The sequence below is a fragment of the Hippocampus zosterae genome, chromosome 11 (genome assembly GCF_025434085.1).
Source record: "Hippocampus zosterae strain Florida chromosome 11, ASM2543408v3, whole genome shotgun sequence".
Taxonomy (NCBI): Eukaryota; Metazoa; Chordata; class Actinopteri; order Syngnathiformes; family Syngnathidae; genus Hippocampus; species Hippocampus zosterae.
In genome coordinates this window covers 2081730-2100233 of record NC_067461.1, presented here as the reverse complement: position 1 = coordinate 2100233, position 18504 = coordinate 2081730, and the positions used below count along the sequence as shown (strand labels likewise).

General features: G+C 54.9%; 1 protein-coding gene across 4 annotated transcripts in view; it reads right to left on the bottom strand.

Moving 5' to 3' along the window:
- The window catches only part of sptbn1 (spectrin, beta, non-erythrocytic 1), a 46529-nt gene that overhangs the window by 4029 nt on the left and 23996 nt on the right, over positions 1 to 18504 (bottom strand). For 2 of the 4 annotated variants that reach the window (XM_052080687.1, XM_052080689.1), the window contains 39 exons: positions 16268 to 16419; positions 16021 to 16194; positions 15796 to 15887; positions 15612 to 15692; positions 14780 to 14895; positions 14583 to 14695; positions 14274 to 14461; positions 14043 to 14160; positions 13638 to 13796; positions 13453 to 13548; positions 13028 to 13234; positions 12790 to 12943; positions 12569 to 12720; positions 11987 to 12205; positions 11825 to 11905; positions 11528 to 11734; positions 11225 to 11436; positions 10956 to 11093; positions 10743 to 10863; positions 10420 to 10635; positions 9889 to 10308; positions 9611 to 9813; positions 9345 to 9435; positions 9098 to 9244; positions 8770 to 9033; positions 8409 to 8633; positions 8227 to 8316; positions 7866 to 8144; positions 7474 to 7604; positions 7190 to 7394; positions 6697 to 7071; positions 6397 to 6483; positions 6149 to 6163; positions 4897 to 5054; positions 4351 to 4489; positions 4123 to 4207; positions 3858 to 4054; positions 3299 to 3372; positions 3148 to 3202 (listed from right to left, as the gene is read on the bottom strand). In XM_052080687.1, coding sequence (XP_051936647.1) covers positions 3148 to 3202; positions 3299 to 3372; positions 3858 to 4054; positions 4123 to 4207; positions 4351 to 4489; positions 4897 to 5054; positions 6149 to 6163; positions 6397 to 6483; positions 6697 to 7071; positions 7190 to 7394; positions 7474 to 7604; positions 7866 to 8144; positions 8227 to 8316; positions 8409 to 8633; positions 8770 to 9033; positions 9098 to 9244; positions 9345 to 9435; positions 9611 to 9813; positions 9889 to 10308; positions 10420 to 10635; positions 10743 to 10863; positions 10956 to 11093; positions 11225 to 11436; positions 11528 to 11734; positions 11825 to 11905; positions 11987 to 12205; positions 12569 to 12720; positions 12790 to 12943; positions 13028 to 13234; positions 13453 to 13548; positions 13638 to 13796; positions 14043 to 14160; positions 14274 to 14461; positions 14583 to 14695; positions 14780 to 14895; positions 15612 to 15692; positions 15796 to 15887; positions 16021 to 16194; positions 16268 to 16419 — 6236 coding nt within the window. The remainder of the gene's footprint in view (positions 1 to 3147; positions 3203 to 3298; positions 3373 to 3857; positions 4055 to 4122; positions 4208 to 4350; positions 4490 to 4896; positions 5055 to 6148; positions 6164 to 6396; positions 6484 to 6696; positions 7072 to 7189; positions 7395 to 7473; positions 7605 to 7865; positions 8145 to 8226; positions 8317 to 8408; positions 8634 to 8769; positions 9034 to 9097; positions 9245 to 9344; positions 9436 to 9610; positions 9814 to 9888; positions 10309 to 10419; positions 10636 to 10742; positions 10864 to 10955; positions 11094 to 11224; positions 11437 to 11527; positions 11735 to 11824; positions 11906 to 11986; positions 12206 to 12568; positions 12721 to 12789; positions 12944 to 13027; positions 13235 to 13452; positions 13549 to 13637; positions 13797 to 14042; positions 14161 to 14273; positions 14462 to 14582; positions 14696 to 14779; positions 14896 to 15611; positions 15693 to 15795; positions 15888 to 16020; positions 16195 to 16267; positions 16420 to 18504) is intronic. The other 2 variants (XM_052080688.1, XM_052080690.1) reach the window with 1 other exon arrangement.

Below are 18504 nucleotides of genomic sequence, written 5' to 3'. Positions count from 1 at the left end.
TAGGGTCGCGGGGGGTGCTGGAGCCTATCCCAGCTGTCTTCGGGCAGTAGGCGGGGGACACCCTGAATCGGTTGCCAGCCAATCGCAGGGCACACATAGACGAACTCCGGAGCACCCGGAGAAAACCCACGCAGGCCCGGGGAGAACATGCAAACTCCACACAGGGAGGCCGGAGCTGGAATCGAACCCGGTACCTCCGCACTGTGAAACCAACGTGCTAACCACTGGACTACCGGGCCGCCACTCCAGTTGTAGTTACTGTTTAAATCGGATCCTTTGATGGCTAATGGCTGGACTAAGCACTCGATTGAATATTTGATCCACTTTTATCGTAATTCTAGTTCAATCCTGAATTCACATATGTCAGTTCAAATTTAATCCGAGTTGAGACCCGAGTCGATCCCGTTTCAATTCCAGGTTGAGTCGAGTCCTGCTCGATTCAAGGCGCCAGCGTCATCCCGCTCGAGTCCTAGCGTTCGTCCTGGCACAGAACAAACCGAATCCGGATTTAGCTCAATTCAGTCCTACTTTTGTCTCGGTCTAGGTTTAGCCACATTGGGGTGGGGGTGACACCCCCCCACTGGCAGCCGAGTAAGTTTTCCCTGGTTGAAGACGTGAAAGGAGGAGAGTGAGTAGGTGAGTAGCTCATGCAGTGAGGTCATGCAAGGCGGCAAAACAATCAAATCCCAGTCAAGCGCAATCGCTTGCAACCGCAGCACACCACGGCCACGCCCACGACAAGCCGGTGCCAATCCACTCGTCGGTCGCTCGGTTACCACGCTAAGCGCTTCGGGTTGTCGCTGGCTCGGCCCGGACCGGGTGAGAGGAGGGGGGAGACCAATCCTGCTTCCTGCTGGAGCGGGAGCGGGACCTCGGCCCAAAAGTTTCCCGAACTTGGGGCGAGCTGCGGGCGACTTGCTAGCAAACTAGTCAAGTCGCTGACGGCGCCGCGCGGCTCGACTTCCCGCTCGCCCGGGACTGACTGCCGACCAATCCGGCCCATCTTACCCGCGACCGTTCCCAGGAGAAAAGGAAGGCTTCGTGACTTGGATCTTGGATGACTAAGATCTTGATCACCACCTCGGGCTGGCGTTTCTCCAGGGCTAAATCGAGTTTTCTGAGGGTTCTCTGCTAGGACCATGGCGATCGCAAGTCGTGAATGTTGTCGTGAGCGAGTGCGGGTTGGCACGGGCGTCGCCCAACTTGTACGACGGGGAGAAAACAACAATTAAGAACTCCAGGAGTTGAGGCTTTTCTTCACCCCCCCAGTGAGCCAAGAAGGAAAGTCCCCTCGCTGCCCATCTTTAAACATTTTTTTTTCCCCTTTGGCTTTGAACTCAGCATAAAACTCGATTTTTAGTCTTTCCATCCTCTTTTAAGTTGTACGATTTCATTTTTTGCTCCACGTGCAGCACTTGGTAAACTGCGGTGGCTGTTTTAAAATACTCTCGAGTTCAGTTGAGCTGAGAAGAAGTCATGGTGATGACGGGGGATGAAATGGAAACAAAAAAAAAAAAGCAAAAGGCGTTCACACGAGACTGAGCAAAATGAGATGTTGACGAGACAAGCGACAAACGACCTTTCCCGTCACTCTCCTTGACAGTTGTCCAATGAAACTTTTTTTTGGTGTCTCAGAATCTCGCTACATCATGGTAATATAAGATTTAAAACGTCAGATGTACGAATTTGCGGGTATTTGAAGGCACCGATTAGGTCAGCGAGAAGCGAGTCGGTGAAGGTGCGCTCAATTTGTTGACCCTCTTGTCCAATCGTTTTATGTGCATGAAGAATTCGTGCACACAAAAAAGTTTTTTTGTCCGGGGCTCTGTCGAAATGTATTTGTCAACCTTCCTTCCTTTCATGGGACTCCATTTTACAAATAAAAGTTTACGTTCAATATGCACAACACCTGCAAACAAGACACACAAGAACCGTTTTCAAATGTGGCGAGGAAAAATGAATCTACATGAAAGTTGCTTTTTACACATCTCGTTAACGTTTGACAAACGGATCCATTTGTCTGTTCTTACTTATGGCGAGGCATCAAAATGATCAGCTATACGTCTGCTTCAAAATATGAAAAACACGCGGGCGTTTTTTTTTTTTTTGCTCCTGCAAATTTCAAAGCGCAACAGAATTAAAAAAAAAACACTTGACGACATACGCACACACACACAAACACACATTAGCAAGATTCAAATGGTTTTCAGAGTGCTAAGCTAAATGCTAACGACATACGCACACACACACAAACACACATTAGCAAGATTCAAATGGTTTTTTTCTTTCTCCAGAGTGCTAAGCTAAATGCTAATGACTGGCGCACACACACACACACACACACACACACACAAGTGACACAGAAAGCAACATCAAGTGCGGGGGGGGGGTGGCGTTTGGATCGTGACACTTGACACGTTTTATTGTGTTGGTTAGTGGAGGTGACGTGTCCACATGCAACAGGAAAAGAAAAAGAAAGACAATGACACAATGAAACCTTTTTCAAATGATGATGATGATGTGGATGATACGACAACAACAATGACCAGCAAGGGGTGGGGGGGGGGTGGGGGATTAGCCGGAATGTCATAAAAAAGAAACAAAAACAAACACACGCGCAAGATTACGGTGAGGAAGACGACGTGTAAAATAGCGCCGATGCATATGGTTCATTGGGACTTTTATTGACGCTTCAAAGTGGTTTTGGGTTTTTATTTGCGGCCGCGGCGGGGGGGGGGGTGCCCTTTAAAATGTCTGCTGGGGTCACGTGGTGACGAGTTTGTACAGGAGAATGTAGAGAAGAAGAAAGGACATTAAGAGTTGAGTGGACAGGGGGTCGGGGGGGTCGGTCTGAGGTGTCGGGTGGGGGGGGGGGGGTGGGGGGGGAAGCAAAGAAGAAGAAAAAGAAAAACAAATGAAGGAGTGGAATGGATGCCAATCGGTGTGTTGTGTGTATGCGCATACACGAGTGACCCCCCTGCACCCCCCACCTCAAAGAAAATAATGAGAAAAACGGGTTAAATGAGGATTTCCCGGCGTAATGCGTTTCTCCGCCCACCCGTCTGTCTATTGGCGGGGTGCGTGTCTGCGAGTGTGCAGGTTGCGAGTGTTGGCGTATTGCTGGTAAGCGGGCGAGCGGTAACTAACCCTGGCGGAGTCCGGCTCGCTGCTCGGCCCGTTCTGACTCGCCGCCTCGCCTTCCCTGAAGGCACAAAAAAAAAAAACAAACAACACCCGCGTACGCGTCAACAACATGACGTTGACCCGAGGAACATCTCGCCGCTTTCGGTTCGCTCACCTCTCTTGCGCGGCCGCCGGCTGATTCTTCCTCTCTTCCTCCTCTTGCCTTCTTCTCACTTCCAGCAACTCCATCTGAGAGCACGAGGGGGCACACACGTGAGGCCACGCCCACTTTCCGTCGCTTTCAAACCCATCTTGGAATCATTCATTCATTCATTCATTCATCTTCCGTACCGCTTGATCCTCACTAGGGTCGCGGGGGGTGCTGGAGCCTATCCCAGCTGTCTTCGGGCAGTAGGCGGGGGACACCCTGAATCGGTTGCCAGCCAATCGCAGGGCACACAGAAACGAACAACCATCCGCACTCACACTCACACCTCGGGACAATTTAGAGTGTTCAATCAGCCTGCCATGCATGTTTTTGGAATGTGGGAGGAAACCGGAGCACCCGGAGAAAACCCACGCAGGCCCGGGGAGAACATGCAAACTCCACACAGGGAGGCCGGAGCTGGAATCGAACCCGGTACCTCTGCACTGTGAAGTCGACGTGCTAACCACTGGACTACCGGGCCGCCATCTTGGAATCAACATGGTGGAAATAAATGGCCGCGTCTCACCGTGGTCAACCTTTCCAGGGCGGCGAAGCGCTCCTCCCAGGTGGCGGCCGACTTTTCGAAGGCCTCGTGCCTCTTGATGAGTTTCTCCACGTCGTCCACGCTTTGTCCCATTTCGCGGCTGGACAAGTACGACTCCTGGCCCAGGAGCCAGGCCTCGGCCACGCCCGCGTCCCTTGAGAACTGGTGCACCTCCAGCACTGCAACCAAGCGGGCGTCAGCGACAGCTTTGGCCTCGCCGCGATTGGGCGCCGGGGGCCTCACTCACCCAGTCGGAGCCACTCCCACCGGTCCTCCCACTTGTCAATCATCTCTTTCCGCTTGTCCGTCAACTGCAGCAACTTTTCTTTGATCTGAGGAAGGCACAAGTTGGTTCCCGGCTACATTTGCTGCCTAAACTTCCGAGCGCAAATTCAGCATTTTGGAGAGTGATCACGCCAAACCGGACCGGCAGTTTTTTACGAGCGGAATGCGGCGGCGGCGGCGGCGGACGCACCTCGTCGGAGGCGTAGTGCTTCCTGGCCAGGAGAGACTTTCCCAGCTCGATGCAGGCGGTGAAGCTGTCGTTGCGCGCGTCGATCTCGGCCTTGATGCCCTGGTGGTTGTTCATCAGCAGCTCCACTGACGACACGTCGCTACACGACGACACGCCAACGCAGGCGTTACTACGGCAACGCCAACCACTCGTGCTGGGATGTCACCCGAGACCTCAAATACTCTCTCACCTACTGTAAACGCGTCCGTTACGCTTTAAGCTAGCCGTAAACTCTCCGATATTTTTCGATCCGATAATTCCGGCAAGGAATCGGATAAATATTCACCATAAAATGTGACTGCAGGTACGATTTTTGTCCACTAGAGGTCAGATTGTTCCACATATCATGTTACCCGTGACTTTGACTGTGCGCAGCTTTAAAAGGCAGAGCCACAGTCGGTGAGTGACGTGGGTGCCGGCAAACGTGAGCATAGATGAGCCCTTCTCGTTTCACGAGAACATTTTTTTTGACGTCAGAGAATTTGAGCGGGTGTGTTGCGGGTGTACCGGGGATTCTCCTGCGCGTCGATGAGTCGGATGACGTCGTCCATCCACAGCATGAGGTCTCGCACCAGACTGAAGAAGCGGAACTTGTCTCCCGTGTCGGCCAGCTTCCCTCGTCGGCATTCGGCCGCCTCCAGAAGGTTCTTCCACGCCTCCAGAACCTGAAGAGCGAACACACACACACACACACACACACACACACGACGCAACGGCTATGTTGAGAAGCGGCAACGGCTAAGCTAGCTCAACGGCTTGGCGGCTTCGCATCCGGTCGACCGCTGTCGGTCAAAGTCACAGAAGTGTACATCATCATGTCGGCTACGACCATAAAAGGAAGTCTGATGGAGAATGATGATGATCCCAATTGACGGATTGATTTCTTTTGTTTTGTTTCTAGTCAACGTGAAACCGAATCAGGTCCACGTCGCCATGTTGCCGTTTAACGTTTGGAATATGATGATGATGCCCACGTTTTCTGACATGGAGGCTCCAGTCACACTGCAGGATAGGATGCCCACCTTTTGGGAAAATTGCATTGTTTTTTTTTTTTAAAGGGGGGGGGGGGCTGTTCACATTACAAAAACAAATGCAAGTTGTAATGTGAATGGAACGAGTTGTTCAAAGGAAAACGCCTTCCAGCAGATGGCAGCAATTATTTTCAAGACGTTTCAAGGTCGCAAGGCTACAAAATAATCCCAATGTGCAAATGTTTTGCTAAGTGGAACAGGCGTAGCTCGGTTTCGGATTTCGCCGCGCTACGCTTTTAGCGAGTATGACAACTGACCATGAAAATGGGGATTGTTGAGCGGTGAACAAATGAAATGCACTTTGCCCAGAGGATGCCCCCCCCTCCCCCCATTCGGTGGTTAGCGCTTGGGGGGGGCCGTGGCAGCATTTCGCTTTTATAGATGCTCACTCGAGTGCTGATAAATGTGTGCGTGGAGCAAGAAAGCATTTAAGGTCGCAAATCCATTGGCCCATTTGCAAGGGTTCGCTTCTACCAGCAGGTGGCGCCAAAGGGGAACTCTCTCCTATTAAAAAAAAAAAAAAGTAAATCCAGTACACTGCTGTCAAAGTGTTTTTTTTTTTTTTTTTTTTTAAACAGACCAGCACGACCAAGCGGAAGCGCAACCGCGACTAAAATGCATCATTTTAGTCCAAGTACAAAGAGAAAGCGTTTTCTATTTGATGCGGAAGACGAGGCGGGCGCAGCCACACCGATGCAAAAAAGCCAAAGAAGCCGCTCAAGTCTCACCTCTCCCTTTCGCTTCTGCGGGGGGACAGGACGGAAAGGAAGGGCGGAGAAAACAAACTGAATATGGCCGGCAGTGGTCGCAACACACCTTCTTCATCATCATCATCATCCTCATCCTTTCCTATGATGACGTCACCTTTTCGGGGGAGCCCGTCTCGAACGATCAGCGAATCTGAGCGCGTCGAGCGAGTGACGTTTTCTCCAGCTTCTAATCGAGCGAGTGAGTGCGGGCGTTTGTTTCGGCTCACCTCTCCTTCCCGCTTTTGGATGTCGTCCGCTTTGTCACCCGCGTACGCCGACTGCAGACGGACGGCGTCCTCTTGAAGCTGACGCACCTGGCAACAAAAAAAAAAAAAAAAAAAAAAAAAAAAAGGAATTCAGATTTTTTGGTTAAAAAAAAAAATCTTTCTGCGTCATAGTTTTCAGATATTTTTATAAACATAAATATTTTATAAATAATAAAAATATCTATTTTTATATATAAGAAGATACTTCTTCGGCCACAAATATTAATTTCTGGCCGAAGAAGCAGGATTCGATGGCGCCACCTGCGTGCCGAGCGCTTGGATGTCGTGCTCGAAGGCGGTGTGCATCCTCTGCAGCGTCTCCACCGTGTTCTGGTCCCGGCCCAGCTCCTCGGGCAGCTTCTTGTGTTTGTCCAGCACTCGCGCCAGGATCTCCTTGGCGTCGTGGTAGAACTTGTGCAGCTCGAAGGAGGCGGCCAGGATCTGCGTGCGCGTGTCGATCAGCTCCAGCAGGTCGGCCCAGGCCTCGTTCAGGCCGTCCTTCCACTCGGCCACCGTGGCGGCGTCGCCGTGGCCCGCGTTGATCAGCTCGTCCGCCAGGCGGTTGACGCCGTCCACGCGCTCCTGCCCGATGTTGCCCGTGTCGCGGGCGAACTCTCGGAAGCGCTCCTGCAGCATCTGGGGGGGGGGGGGGGGGGACACACACACACACACACACACACGGCCGCGAGAGCGCTCACAGTGAGTGCGCTTGCGAGTGCCCGCCCCCACAAAAAAAATTCCCCCCGTGACTCACAGTGACATGCTCGTAGTCCTGCCCGAGCTCGTGGGAGCCGGCTACCACCTCCCTCTCGGCGATCCACTGCTCCAAGTCGTCCACTTCCCGGTTGAGCTGGAAGAGGCGGAAGCGCTCGTCCAGCTTGCCCCGCCGTTCCTCCGACAGATCCTTCAGTCCGGCGTACAGCTTGTCCACCTGCGACTGACGCATGCCGATGCGCTCGCTGCGGGAGCGGAGCCAGCGCACCCGTCAGCTCACCCCGATGGCCGCGCCGGTCGCTCGGTCTCCGCCGGCCGGCCTACCTGTCGGGGTGTTCGGCGGCCACCAGGCCTCGGCTGGTGGCGGACAGCTGGTGGACGGCGTCGGCGTAATCCTCCACCGCCTGCTCCAGGATCTGATGCTTCTTCAACATGGCCACCGAACTCTGCTCGTCCTGAAAGCACGCCGCCGCCAAACTCATTGCGGCTTTGTCATCAACATCTTGAATGGCTAAAAATAAAAAACTCGCCGGGCCGCTAACGTCGACGGTTCTTGTCGACAAAATGAGTCGAGAACACGTTTTTGGGTTCGCTCACGTTCACTTATCTGGACTATTATGCGGATTTTTGTTCCAAACGACGCCGCTCCGCTCGATATCCGTTTTTGACGCTACGAACCGGCACGCTAACATTAGCGAGAGGCGTCGGGAGCCCACCTTGGCCTTTTCCTCGGACATCATGTAGAGTTCCTGCTCGCTCATCCAGGCTTCGGCCTCGGCGGCGTCAAAGTAGTACTGCTGCGCCTGGTGCGCCTCGCTCAGGCGGGCGTGGCGCTTCTCCGTCTCCTGGCGGATCTGCTCCCACAGCGAGCGCAGCTGCGCCAGACGCCGGCGGATCAGCTCGCCCGTGGGACGCTCCTGCCGCAGGATGTGCTGGCTCCGTTCAAAGATGTCGTCGTAGCGGGGCTGGTGGCCCCGGATCTCCTTCTGGAGCGTCTGGAGGGGTGGGGGGGACGGGCAGGCGGGCGCTCTCGTTTGGGTTTCGCTCGAGGGGAAGACCATGAGATGAGATTCCTACCTGGTTCTTCTTGATGAGGAGCTGCACCGTTTGGAGGTTGTGGCCGTGGTCGGTGGACGTGGCCACAGGCATCCTCTCCTCCACCCACAGCTGCAAAAGACGCCGAGCGCAACGAGAAGGTCAAGGTGGGGGCGAGGAAAGGAGGAAGAAACAAAAGTTGCGGGCGGGGCGGGCGGGCGTACGATCTCGTCCTCGACGTCGCGGTTGAACTGGTGGATCTCGCGGGACGCCATCAGGTTGTCGCGGCGACTTTGGAGCGGCGCCCGCAGAGCGCCAAACTTGCTCTCCACGCTCCTGCGCTGGCCGTCCACCTCGTCCGAGCCTTTGCCCTCCCGACTCAGCGCCTGCGACTGACTCTGCAGCTCGTCCACCTCCTTCTGCCTCACCTCCACTTGGCTCTCCAGCATCTGCCGGCACCACAAGGAAGGTCCGTTAGCTCCAAAATGGCCGACACGTTGTAATCGGCGCTATCCTCGGCACAGAAATCGCATCTCGGCCTGAACGGGAGCGGCGGAAAATGTTTGCCAGACGTCGGGGCGCCACCTGTTGCTTCTTGAGCATGATGTTGACGGAGGTGAGATCTTTGCCGTAGTCGTCCGACTGCAGCTGCGCGTCCAGGCCGGCCAGCCACTTGTCCAGGTCGGCGCAGCTCTGCGTAAAGAGCTCCGCCTTGTTGGCGTCAAACAGACACTTGGCTTTGGTCTGCGTGCTGGACTCCAGCTCCTCCCACATCTTCTTCAGCGCCGCCAGCTTCTCCCGCACCATGGCCTCCGTCTCGGGCTTCTCCGCCATCAGCGCCTCGCCGTCCTGCCGCGGCACAACGCCACACAAGCGTCACGCAACGTTCCGCGTCGGTTTTCTTTGGACTGACCTTCTGGATCTTCTCCAGCCACTCCTTGTTGGACTGCAGCTCGGCCATGAAGGCCTGGTGCTTGAGCCACTTGCTGTGCAGGTTGCGCGCCTCGTCGTACGTCATGTCCTGAGCCGTCAGCATCTTCTCGTTGATCCACAAGCTCAGCTGAGCGCAACGCATCAGCATTAGACAACAAACGGCAACCCCCCCCCCCAAAACAAAACTAAACATTAAAAAAACAAAGCGAGAAGGTCCGCACGCTCACCTCCTGGCAGTCCTGTAGGAACTTCTGCAGGTCTCGGTTGTCCTTCAGTCTCATGAGGAGTTCGCTGGCTGCCGCTCGGTTCTTCTTGTGCCTGACGGGGAAACATTTTCAGCAAGCGTCGCGCACTTTGGAATTGATTCCAAAGTAATATTCGTCAATTCCATCAGATCGGGACTCCGTATCAGCACACACTTGATACCAAAGAAAGCGTGATGGGGACACGCCGAAACCAACAAAACGTTGAGTAACAAGAACGGGTGGCGGACCTTTGGTGTATGGAGTCCACCTTGTCCTGGATGCGCTCGGTGTTGATGTTGCCGTCGGCGACCAGCCGCCGTCCCGTGTCCACCACGCCGCTGATCTTCTCCTCGTTGGCGTCCATGGTGGTCATGAAGTCCTCCTGCTTCTTGATGGCCGCCTCGGCGCCCTCCAGCGTGGTCGGCATCTCCGTGTGGGCCAGCACGTACTCCTGCAACACGCACCGGCGGCATGATAGGAAGCAGCTTCAGTGGGCGGAACGGCGGGCGGGTGGGCGGGGCATTACCTGGTTGTTGAGGAAGGCCTCGGCCTGCTTGGTGTCTCTGAGGAAGAGCTGGTAGGAGTGCGACTGCGACAGGAGGTTGCGCCTGTTCTCCCACATCTTGTGCAGCTCGTTCCAGCCCGTGTCGAGCGCCTGCAGCCGCTGGCGCAGGAACATGTACTGCGCGTCCGTCTGGCCGCGCGTCACCATCTCGCCCATGTCGCGCATCTTCTGGTAGTCCTCCTCGTAGTTGCGGATCTCGTTCTTGATGGCCTCGTGCTGGCCCAGCAGCTTCTCGGCCTCGGCCAGCGTGTTGGGCATGTCCTCGGACGCGATGGCCGTCTGCGTGCGCGACAGCCACGACTGGAAGTCGTCCAGCTCGCGCAGGAACTGCTGCAGCTTGCTGGCCTCGCCCAGCGACTCCTCGCGGTTCTTCATGGTGCCCTGAAACCACGCGCCCGCCCGCGTCACATCACACACTCTTTCCAATTGATTTCGTCCACCGTCCCCACCGGTGAGAGAAATGTGGAGGTCATGGTGAAGCGAAGGACGCACCTTCATCTCCTCCCACACGCCGGTGATCTCGTCCAGGCGTCCTTTGATGGCCTCGGATTGTTCCGGGTGTTCCGAGGACAAGCGCTCGGCCTCCTTGGCCAAGTCGCCGAGCTTGTCCTCGATGGCGGCCAGGTCTCGCTCCATGCCCGTCAGCTTCCTCTGCAGCGCCATGACGCCGGCCAGGTCGTTGCCCAGCTCCTGGGTGGACTCGATCACCTTGGGGGGGGAGGGGTGCCAAGGTTTGGTTTCTAGGCTTTCTCCAGCTTTTTTGACTGGCAAATCATCTTGGGGGAGATATGAAACGTTGATGGCGTTTGATGTACCTTGGTCTTCTCCCTGATCCAGGACTTGGTCTCGTTACACTCCAGATGGTAGTTCTGCACTCCCAAGGCGGAGTTCAGACTTTCCTTCTTCTGATCCACCAAGTCGCGGAACTGACTCCACCTGACAAAAAAAAAAAATCAATCAATCAATCCTCCGGCTCTTGGATCTCGAGCCACTTGAAACTCCGGCGCGGTGCTCGGCAGCCGCGTTACCTGGTGTTGAGTTTGTCCTGCTGGGACTTGATTTCCTTTTCGCCGGGATGGCCGCTGTGGATGAGTTGCCTGGCGACCTGGTTGACGACGGCCACCCGCGACGCCTGATTGTTCATCTCGGGCTCCAAACTCTCAAAGCTGCACAAATAAACCAGCCGGCGTGCTCGTGGAAAAAGCGATAACTTTTGTTCCGTCGCAATGAAAAAAAGGCCTACGGTATTTATCGTCAATAGTTTTGAGCTCAATCCAAAGCCGTTAAAGCGGCTCACCGGTGCTGGACCACCTCGAGGTCCTCCAGCTTGTCTGGGATGTCCATGCTGTTGAGCCACTGCTCCTTCTCGTCGATCCACAGCTCGCAGGCGTTGGCCTCGCTCAGCATCTTGTACAAGGCCAGCGCGTCCTGCAGGGCCTGCTTGCGCAGGCGCGCCAGCTCCACCACCTCCTTGTAGCGCTCCTCGATGCCCCCCAGACGGCTCTGCACCTGCCGGCGGGGCGCGAGAGCCAAAGTTCACCACAAGTTCACCACAAGTCACTTCAAGTCACATGTGGCTGCAGAACAAAAAGTCACTCACCTCCTGGGAGTCGGCCTTCTCGGGCGGCAGCGTTCGCGACTGCTCGTGCAGGGCGTCGATGACGGGCCGGTAGCTGGCGATCTCCTCGGCCACGTCCTTGTGCTTCTTCACCAGCGCCTGCGTGGAGAACTCGTCGTGGCCCACGTCCACGCTGGACACGATGCGCAGGGCGTCCAACATCCACGTGTCCATGTCGTCGGCGTCCGCCTGCGACGAGACGGAACAGTCACGCGGGTGCGTACCCACCCCCCACTTCCCGCCCGCCCCCCTCTCCCTATTGTCTTCAAGGCCTCTTACTTGGAACTGATGCCGGTTGCACGCCTCCTGCAGGCGTGATTTACGGACAGCCGAGAGTCGCTCCAACGCCGCCCACTGATCCTGCCAAGTGCGAAACCCAAAAGTCTGAGAATCAATCCGCCGCATCTCTTTTCATTCGTCAGCCCGTTTTGGTTTCTTCACCTGGATGTCCCCGATGCGTTCGCGGATCTTGTCGGCCCCAAAGTGCTCGTCGGCCACCAGCCGCTCTCCCTGCTTGATGGTCTGCTGCAGGTGGGCGGCGCGTCCGCTCATTTCGTCCTCGAAGGCCTTGTGCTGACTCAGCAGCCGCAGGGCGCCCGTCAGGTCCTTGCCGCAATCCTCCGAGGAGAGGATCTGCTCCTTCTCGCGGATCCAGCCCTCCTGCCAGACGTGAAAACCACAGTCGTTGCAGGCGCCCGCAAACTCATGAAAACTAGCCGCACCAACTCAATAACTTAATGTTGGAGGGCGGCAACTAAAAAATGATGAAAAAGATGAAAAAGGCCCCGCAACTAACAAGAACAAGAATTTGTGTGGGGGCTCAGCAACTAACAAGAACAAGAATTTGTGTGGGGGCTCAGCAACTAAGGAAAATGACTTCCAGGTCGACAACTCATGCTAACGAGTTACGGCCCCCTCAGAAACTCATGAAAAGTGGTCGCAACCGGTCATGACGACCGATGTCCGAAGTCCAGACGCCGCGTGCAAAATGGCGGTTGGCGGCTCGCCTAAAAGGACACCAACCTCTTCGGCCATTTCCCAGAAGAACTTCCAGAGGCGGCGCGACTCTTCCAGGCGTGCTCGCCGCTCAGCCGCCAGCTGGCTGAGTTCCTGGTAGCAGAATTCCATGTGGGCCACGCGTTCCCTGATGACCTGAGGGTCGCAGGGTTTGTACCCTGACAAGGAGGACGAAGAAGTTAGCTTCTGACCTTTCCGCAAAACGCCGAGGAAAGGTTCGGTCTCACCGTCAGAGTCGTTGGCAAACTTCTGCGCGTTGGCGTTGACGTTGCGGACACGGTCGGCCTGGACGGCGATGTCCGCCTCCACCAAGGCGTGCTTCTGCAGCAGGTCCTCCACACCCAGGAGGTGTTTGCCGTAATCCTGGGACAGCAGCAGCATCTGCGCCCCCCCCCGTGCCCCCAAACGTCCAAAGCGTCAACGCGAGCGCTCGCTGGGTTTTCGTCAAATGATTCATCAAGGCACCTTCATCTCGTCCATCCAGTCCATGATGTAGAGCATCTCCTGGAAGACCCTCTGCATGCCCAGCGTTTGCTCCAGCCTCAGCCTGCGCGCCTTGAGGAGTTCCAGCAGATACTCCCACAGGCGGATCACGTTGTCCTTCCTGGCCGCGATTCGCTTGATGTCGTGGTAGCTTTCCGCCTCCAGCTCCTTGGCCACCGACACCACCGCCTGCAGCGCAAACCACCACGAGCGCAAAACCACGCCTTGGACTTTGGACTTTTCAGGGAGATGACCGACAACAGTGCTTCTCCTTTTACACCAAGTAGCACCCAAAAAACTAAAACCTTGGTCTTCCAATTTCCAAGACCGTGGTTTCAATTGGGCAAGTTATTGATATAAAAAAAACAATTTTTATTCAAATTAATTTTCAGAGGTAGCGCAGGCACCTGAACGCGCTCCTCGTAAGCGGCGATGTCCGTCTCGATGGCCTCGTGCTTCTTGGTGGCCGCCTCCACTGCCTGGAGGTCGAAGCCGAAGTTGTCCTGCGGGAGCCGACGCACGCGCACGATGAAAACGGCCCGCCGCCTTCCCCCCACCCCCCCACAACCATCGCGGAGTTGCCATCCGTCACCTGCGAGACCAGCCGCTGGTTTTCGCTCAGCCAGGTCTCCCGCATGGCCGCCTTGCGGTCGAAGCGGCGAGCCAGCTGCTCCAGTTTCTCCTGGCGAATCAGCTCCGTCCTCAGCGCCAACTCGCGCTCGTGCTCCGCCTTCTCCAGACGCTCCCACGCCTGCCAGAAACACGCCTGTCACTCGCTACAGAGTTTGGTGCGTCGATCCGCAAGTTTAGCGCCGAAAGCTGTTTTTCGGTCCATCCCAACTGTAGTCATTGGCTCCGCCCACCCCCCGCCCCGTTTCATAATGCCTCTCTGCCGAGCATTGACGGCGTGACAAAAGTCCCCACCGGAGGTCCAGGTGCCAAATGTGTGGCCCGTCACTGAATGGGGGAGCGATGACGTCAGAGTGGGCGTGGCTACCTTGTTGATGTCCGAGATGAGTTTTCCCTCGCGAGGTGTGTACACCTTCTGGTTGTTGGCCCTCATCTTGCTCTGGATGGTGAACAGCAGAACCTCCAGGTTGCCCTTCTCCGTGAACCTTTGCGCACACAAACACAATTTATTTTTCAGGCCAGAAATCGAAGCGCACGAAGATCAAAAAAGGAAGACTTTTTGAAGGTCAAAAGAGTGGCGAGAACAACCGCAACGCACTTTGGGGGCTTCTCCACCGTCCTGTAGGTGTTGAAGGCCTGCAGCTGCTGCTGGACGCCCACCAGCGAGTTGGCAAACTTTCTGTTGTTGAGGATGATGATGGTCTGCTCGATCCACTCCAGGAGCTCCGAGGCCAAACACTCGTACTTGTCCACCATCTTCTCCGTCTCGATGGCGTTGTCCAGAACCTGAAACGCATAAGCCCGCCAAGCACCTCCTTACAGTCCCGCGCAGCTAATTATGATTTTTACATTTTTAAATCGGGACACCGCAGTCAAGTCATCATTAGCGAGCGTGCTCTTGGCTCACCTTGCCGATGCGCTTGCCCTCCACCTTGAGGGCCTTCATCTTGGAGAAGTAGTGGTAGTAAGTGACCACGTAGGTGATAATGGACTTCTCATCCGGGTGGTCCACGCTGATGTCTGCCCGCGAGAGGACCAGACCCCAAAGTGAGTAGGAGTGAAAGGGTGAAAATTGCCAGCGTTAGCGTTAGCGGCGCGGCTGACCTTCAGGGTCAAGCAGCTTGGTGAGGCCCAGGTGCTGCTCGGCCAGGTTGAAGGCGTTCTGCAGGTTGTAGTGCGCGTTGGACTTCTTCAGCTTGTCAAAGTCGATCAGGTCCGGTCTGAGGCGGGACGGAAAGAAAAGCAATGCACTCAGTCTATTCGCACAACGGACGCGCGGAGCCATTGAGGGCGCTACGCATCGATTTATTTGCATGCTCGCTTCTTGATGGCTAATGTCATTTCGTGGGGTCAAAGTTCAAATTTCAGTCCATCACAAAAGAAAGCATCCAACATTGGAAGGGAAAGCAGTTTCCGTGAAGCTCAATAATGGGGTAGAGGGATGCATTCATCCTTTCATTCATCTTCCGAGCCGCTTGATCCTCACTAGGGTCGCGGGGGCCGATCCCAGCTGTCTTCGGGCTGCAGGCGGGGGACACCCCGAATTGGTTGCCAGCCAATCACAGGGCACGCAGAGACGAACAACCATTCGCACTCACACTCACACCTCGGGACAATTTAGAGTGTTCAATCAGCCTGCCACGCATGTTTTTGGAACGTGGGAGGAAACCGGAGCACCCGGAGAAAACCCACGCAGGCCCGGGGAGAACATGCAAACTCCACACAGGGAGGCCGGAGCTGGAATCGAACCCGGTACCTCTGCACTGTGAAGCCGAAGTGCTAACCACTGGACTACCGGGCCGCCCTAGAGGGATGCAATCTTTTTCAAAACTCCCAAAAATAAACATTTTTACGCAGCAGGTCAAAGGTCATCACGGAACGTGGTATCATCTTATCAATGGACAAGCGGGGAGTGTCCATCTGAAAAAATCGTTACCTGTGTTTGTGGATGATGGCGTTGAAGGCCATGCCGTCCCTCCAGCTGGTGGAGAAGTTGTGGATGTTCACGTTTGGATATCTGCAAAACAACATTTCACTTACAACTTGTCACCAAGCTGCGAAATCAACGGAGTGGCAGAGCGGCGCTTGAGCGACTCGACTTCGATTGCGCCAGCACTCACCCGGCCGTCTTCATCTGACACCAGAGCAGCAGAGCATCCTTGGCCGACTTCTTCTCTTTGTTGTCTTCCGTCTCCACGCTGATGTCTTGGATCTGAAGCACACGCGCGCACACACGTCAAGGCTCCCCGTCGACATCATCGACCAAAACCGAGACCGCAAACGAGGACTCGGGGGGGGGGGGGGGGGGGGGGGCACTTGATAAGCATTTCAAGCGGGCGCCTAACCTGGAAGCGCAAGATGATGGTCCAGATGAGGCCCAGCGTGAGGCGGTGGTTGCCGTCCACGATGTCGTGCGAGCCCATATTCTCCAGGTGGACGCGCTGCTCCTTGAGGAACTGCAGGGCCTTGTCCACGTTCTCCAGGCAGTGGATCCTCATGCGGCCTTTGGTGGGCTTGGGCTGACGACGGACAACCGGGACAACTTTGAAGCAATTCTGCGATACCTCAACTGCAGCGCGCACGCATGCGTACCAGCCTCTCGCCGCTGAGGACCTCCAGCAGCTTGATGAGCATGCGTCCGTCCCGAAGGTCCACGTAGAGGTCGGTGATGCGGCAGGAAACCCGGGAGAGGTGAGAGTTGACCCATTTGGTGAACGTCTTCTTCTGCACCGCCTCGCGCTCGTCTGAGACACAAAAACGGAGCGCCGCGTCACTTCCGATTCACCTCGCGCTAACGTTTCAAATGTTTCTTGGGGGGGGGGGGGGGCATTGTTTCCCTGTTGCTCGGGGTGCATTGTTTCCCTGGTGTGCATGTGAGTGTCCATGTGAGGGAGGGGCTTCCTGTCTGAGAGAGACTTCCAGAAATGCGCACACACACACACACACACACACACACACACACACACACACACACACACACACACACACACACACATACGCGCACACACACACTTTAGAATGAAAAACTTGTGAGGACTGGCCTAAATGTCTTCACTTCTCAAAAATGTCCTCACTACGTTGGTCTTATAATCACAGTGGTCCTCACAAGAATAGTCATACAAGCACACACACACACACACACACACACACACACACACACACACACACACACACACACACACACACACACACACACACGCACTCTCTCGCAGGAGATCGAGAAGGTGTTTAGAAGTCATTCGCAGCCTGATTGGGTGTCAGTGAAGGTGAGGCTGTGTGTGAGAGGAGGCAGAGTGTGCGCGCCTGCGACAGCGCGCGCTAGTGAAACATTGTGTGTGTGTGTGTGTGTGTCAAATATAGCTCTGTAAAAAAATTAAAAAGAGCGAGTGTTATCAAGTGTGTGTGCGTGCACACAGGAAGTTGTCAAGCGACGTCATGACAGGCATTGTGCTGCTTTTCCGGGATAGAAAAAAAAAAAATAATAAGCCAGGCAGGAAAACAACAAACAAGACACAAGGTCATGTCAACATGATTCGGGGATTGTCGTCTTTTCTGGGGAAAAAAAGCGGTTGAGACGTTCGACGCGAGGCCAATTTGCCGGAAACTCTGAATCAGCCCCAAATCAGATCCACTGGCTTTTTTCACACGTATCGGACAAAGTCAAAGGATTGAATTTCCTTGACTGCTGAATGTACAGGAAGCATCGCTGTGCGAAAGAGGAGACGGCGCTTAATTGATTTGGGATGTGTGTGTGTGTGTGTGTGTGTCGTGGGCTATAACACACCCGCACCGAGTTGGGCCGTGACCTCAACCCGAGGAAACGCACAAAGCAGACATGGGCGTGGACGTTTGTCTCCATGGCGATAGAAAATACAGAACGCAATATCTTGACGTTAGCGCGCGCGCACACACACACACACACACACACACACACAACCATATAATGTACACAAACAGACAGGAAAGCAAACATGTACAAAGTAAAGATACACACATACACAAACAGACAATGACATACGCACAAAATGACCGGAAGACAAACATGCCAGCACGCAGACACACAACACACACACACACACACACAGACACAATATTGACTGAGATGCTTAGCATGACACACACACACACACACACACACAGAGCCGGCAGCTAACGTGTAGCGTGAGGCTCACGAGGCGAGAGTTACTCGTCACTTCACTTTGGGCAAACAGAAGCAACAATTGTGGCGCATCATGAGATTGCACACGCATTCCACCGCGGACACACACACGCACGCACACACACACATACACACACACACACACACACACACGTTTGTGGGGGTGGACCTCGCCGATAGGCTAAGCCCCGCCCCCATCTGATATCCACCAACCGGATTCTTTCATGAAGGTCACAACTCACCCCAGTCCCCCCCTAAAGCACAAACATGCTGGTCGTAGGTTGGGATGCATTCACTCATGACTTTGCCACACTTTCTTCCGATCTCGACTCGATTCCTGGAAACGGAGCGTCCCTTAGTCTCAGCAAAGACGCGTTTTGCATGTCCACATCGAGCATATATGCTTGTGCATTCTGTGCCGTTTTTTGAATCAAGGCACGGAAATGTAAAAATCTGATTTAAAAAAAACAAAAGGCCTATGAAAATAATCACACGTCTCTGTGTGCCCTGCGATTGGTTGGCAACCGATTCAGGGTGTCCCCCGCCTACTGCCCGGAGACAGCTGGAATAGGCTCCAGCACCCCCCGCGACCCTAGTGAGGATCAAGCGGCTCGGAAGATGAATGAATGAATGAAAATAATCACATAAATACTTGGGCCAGCTATGCTCC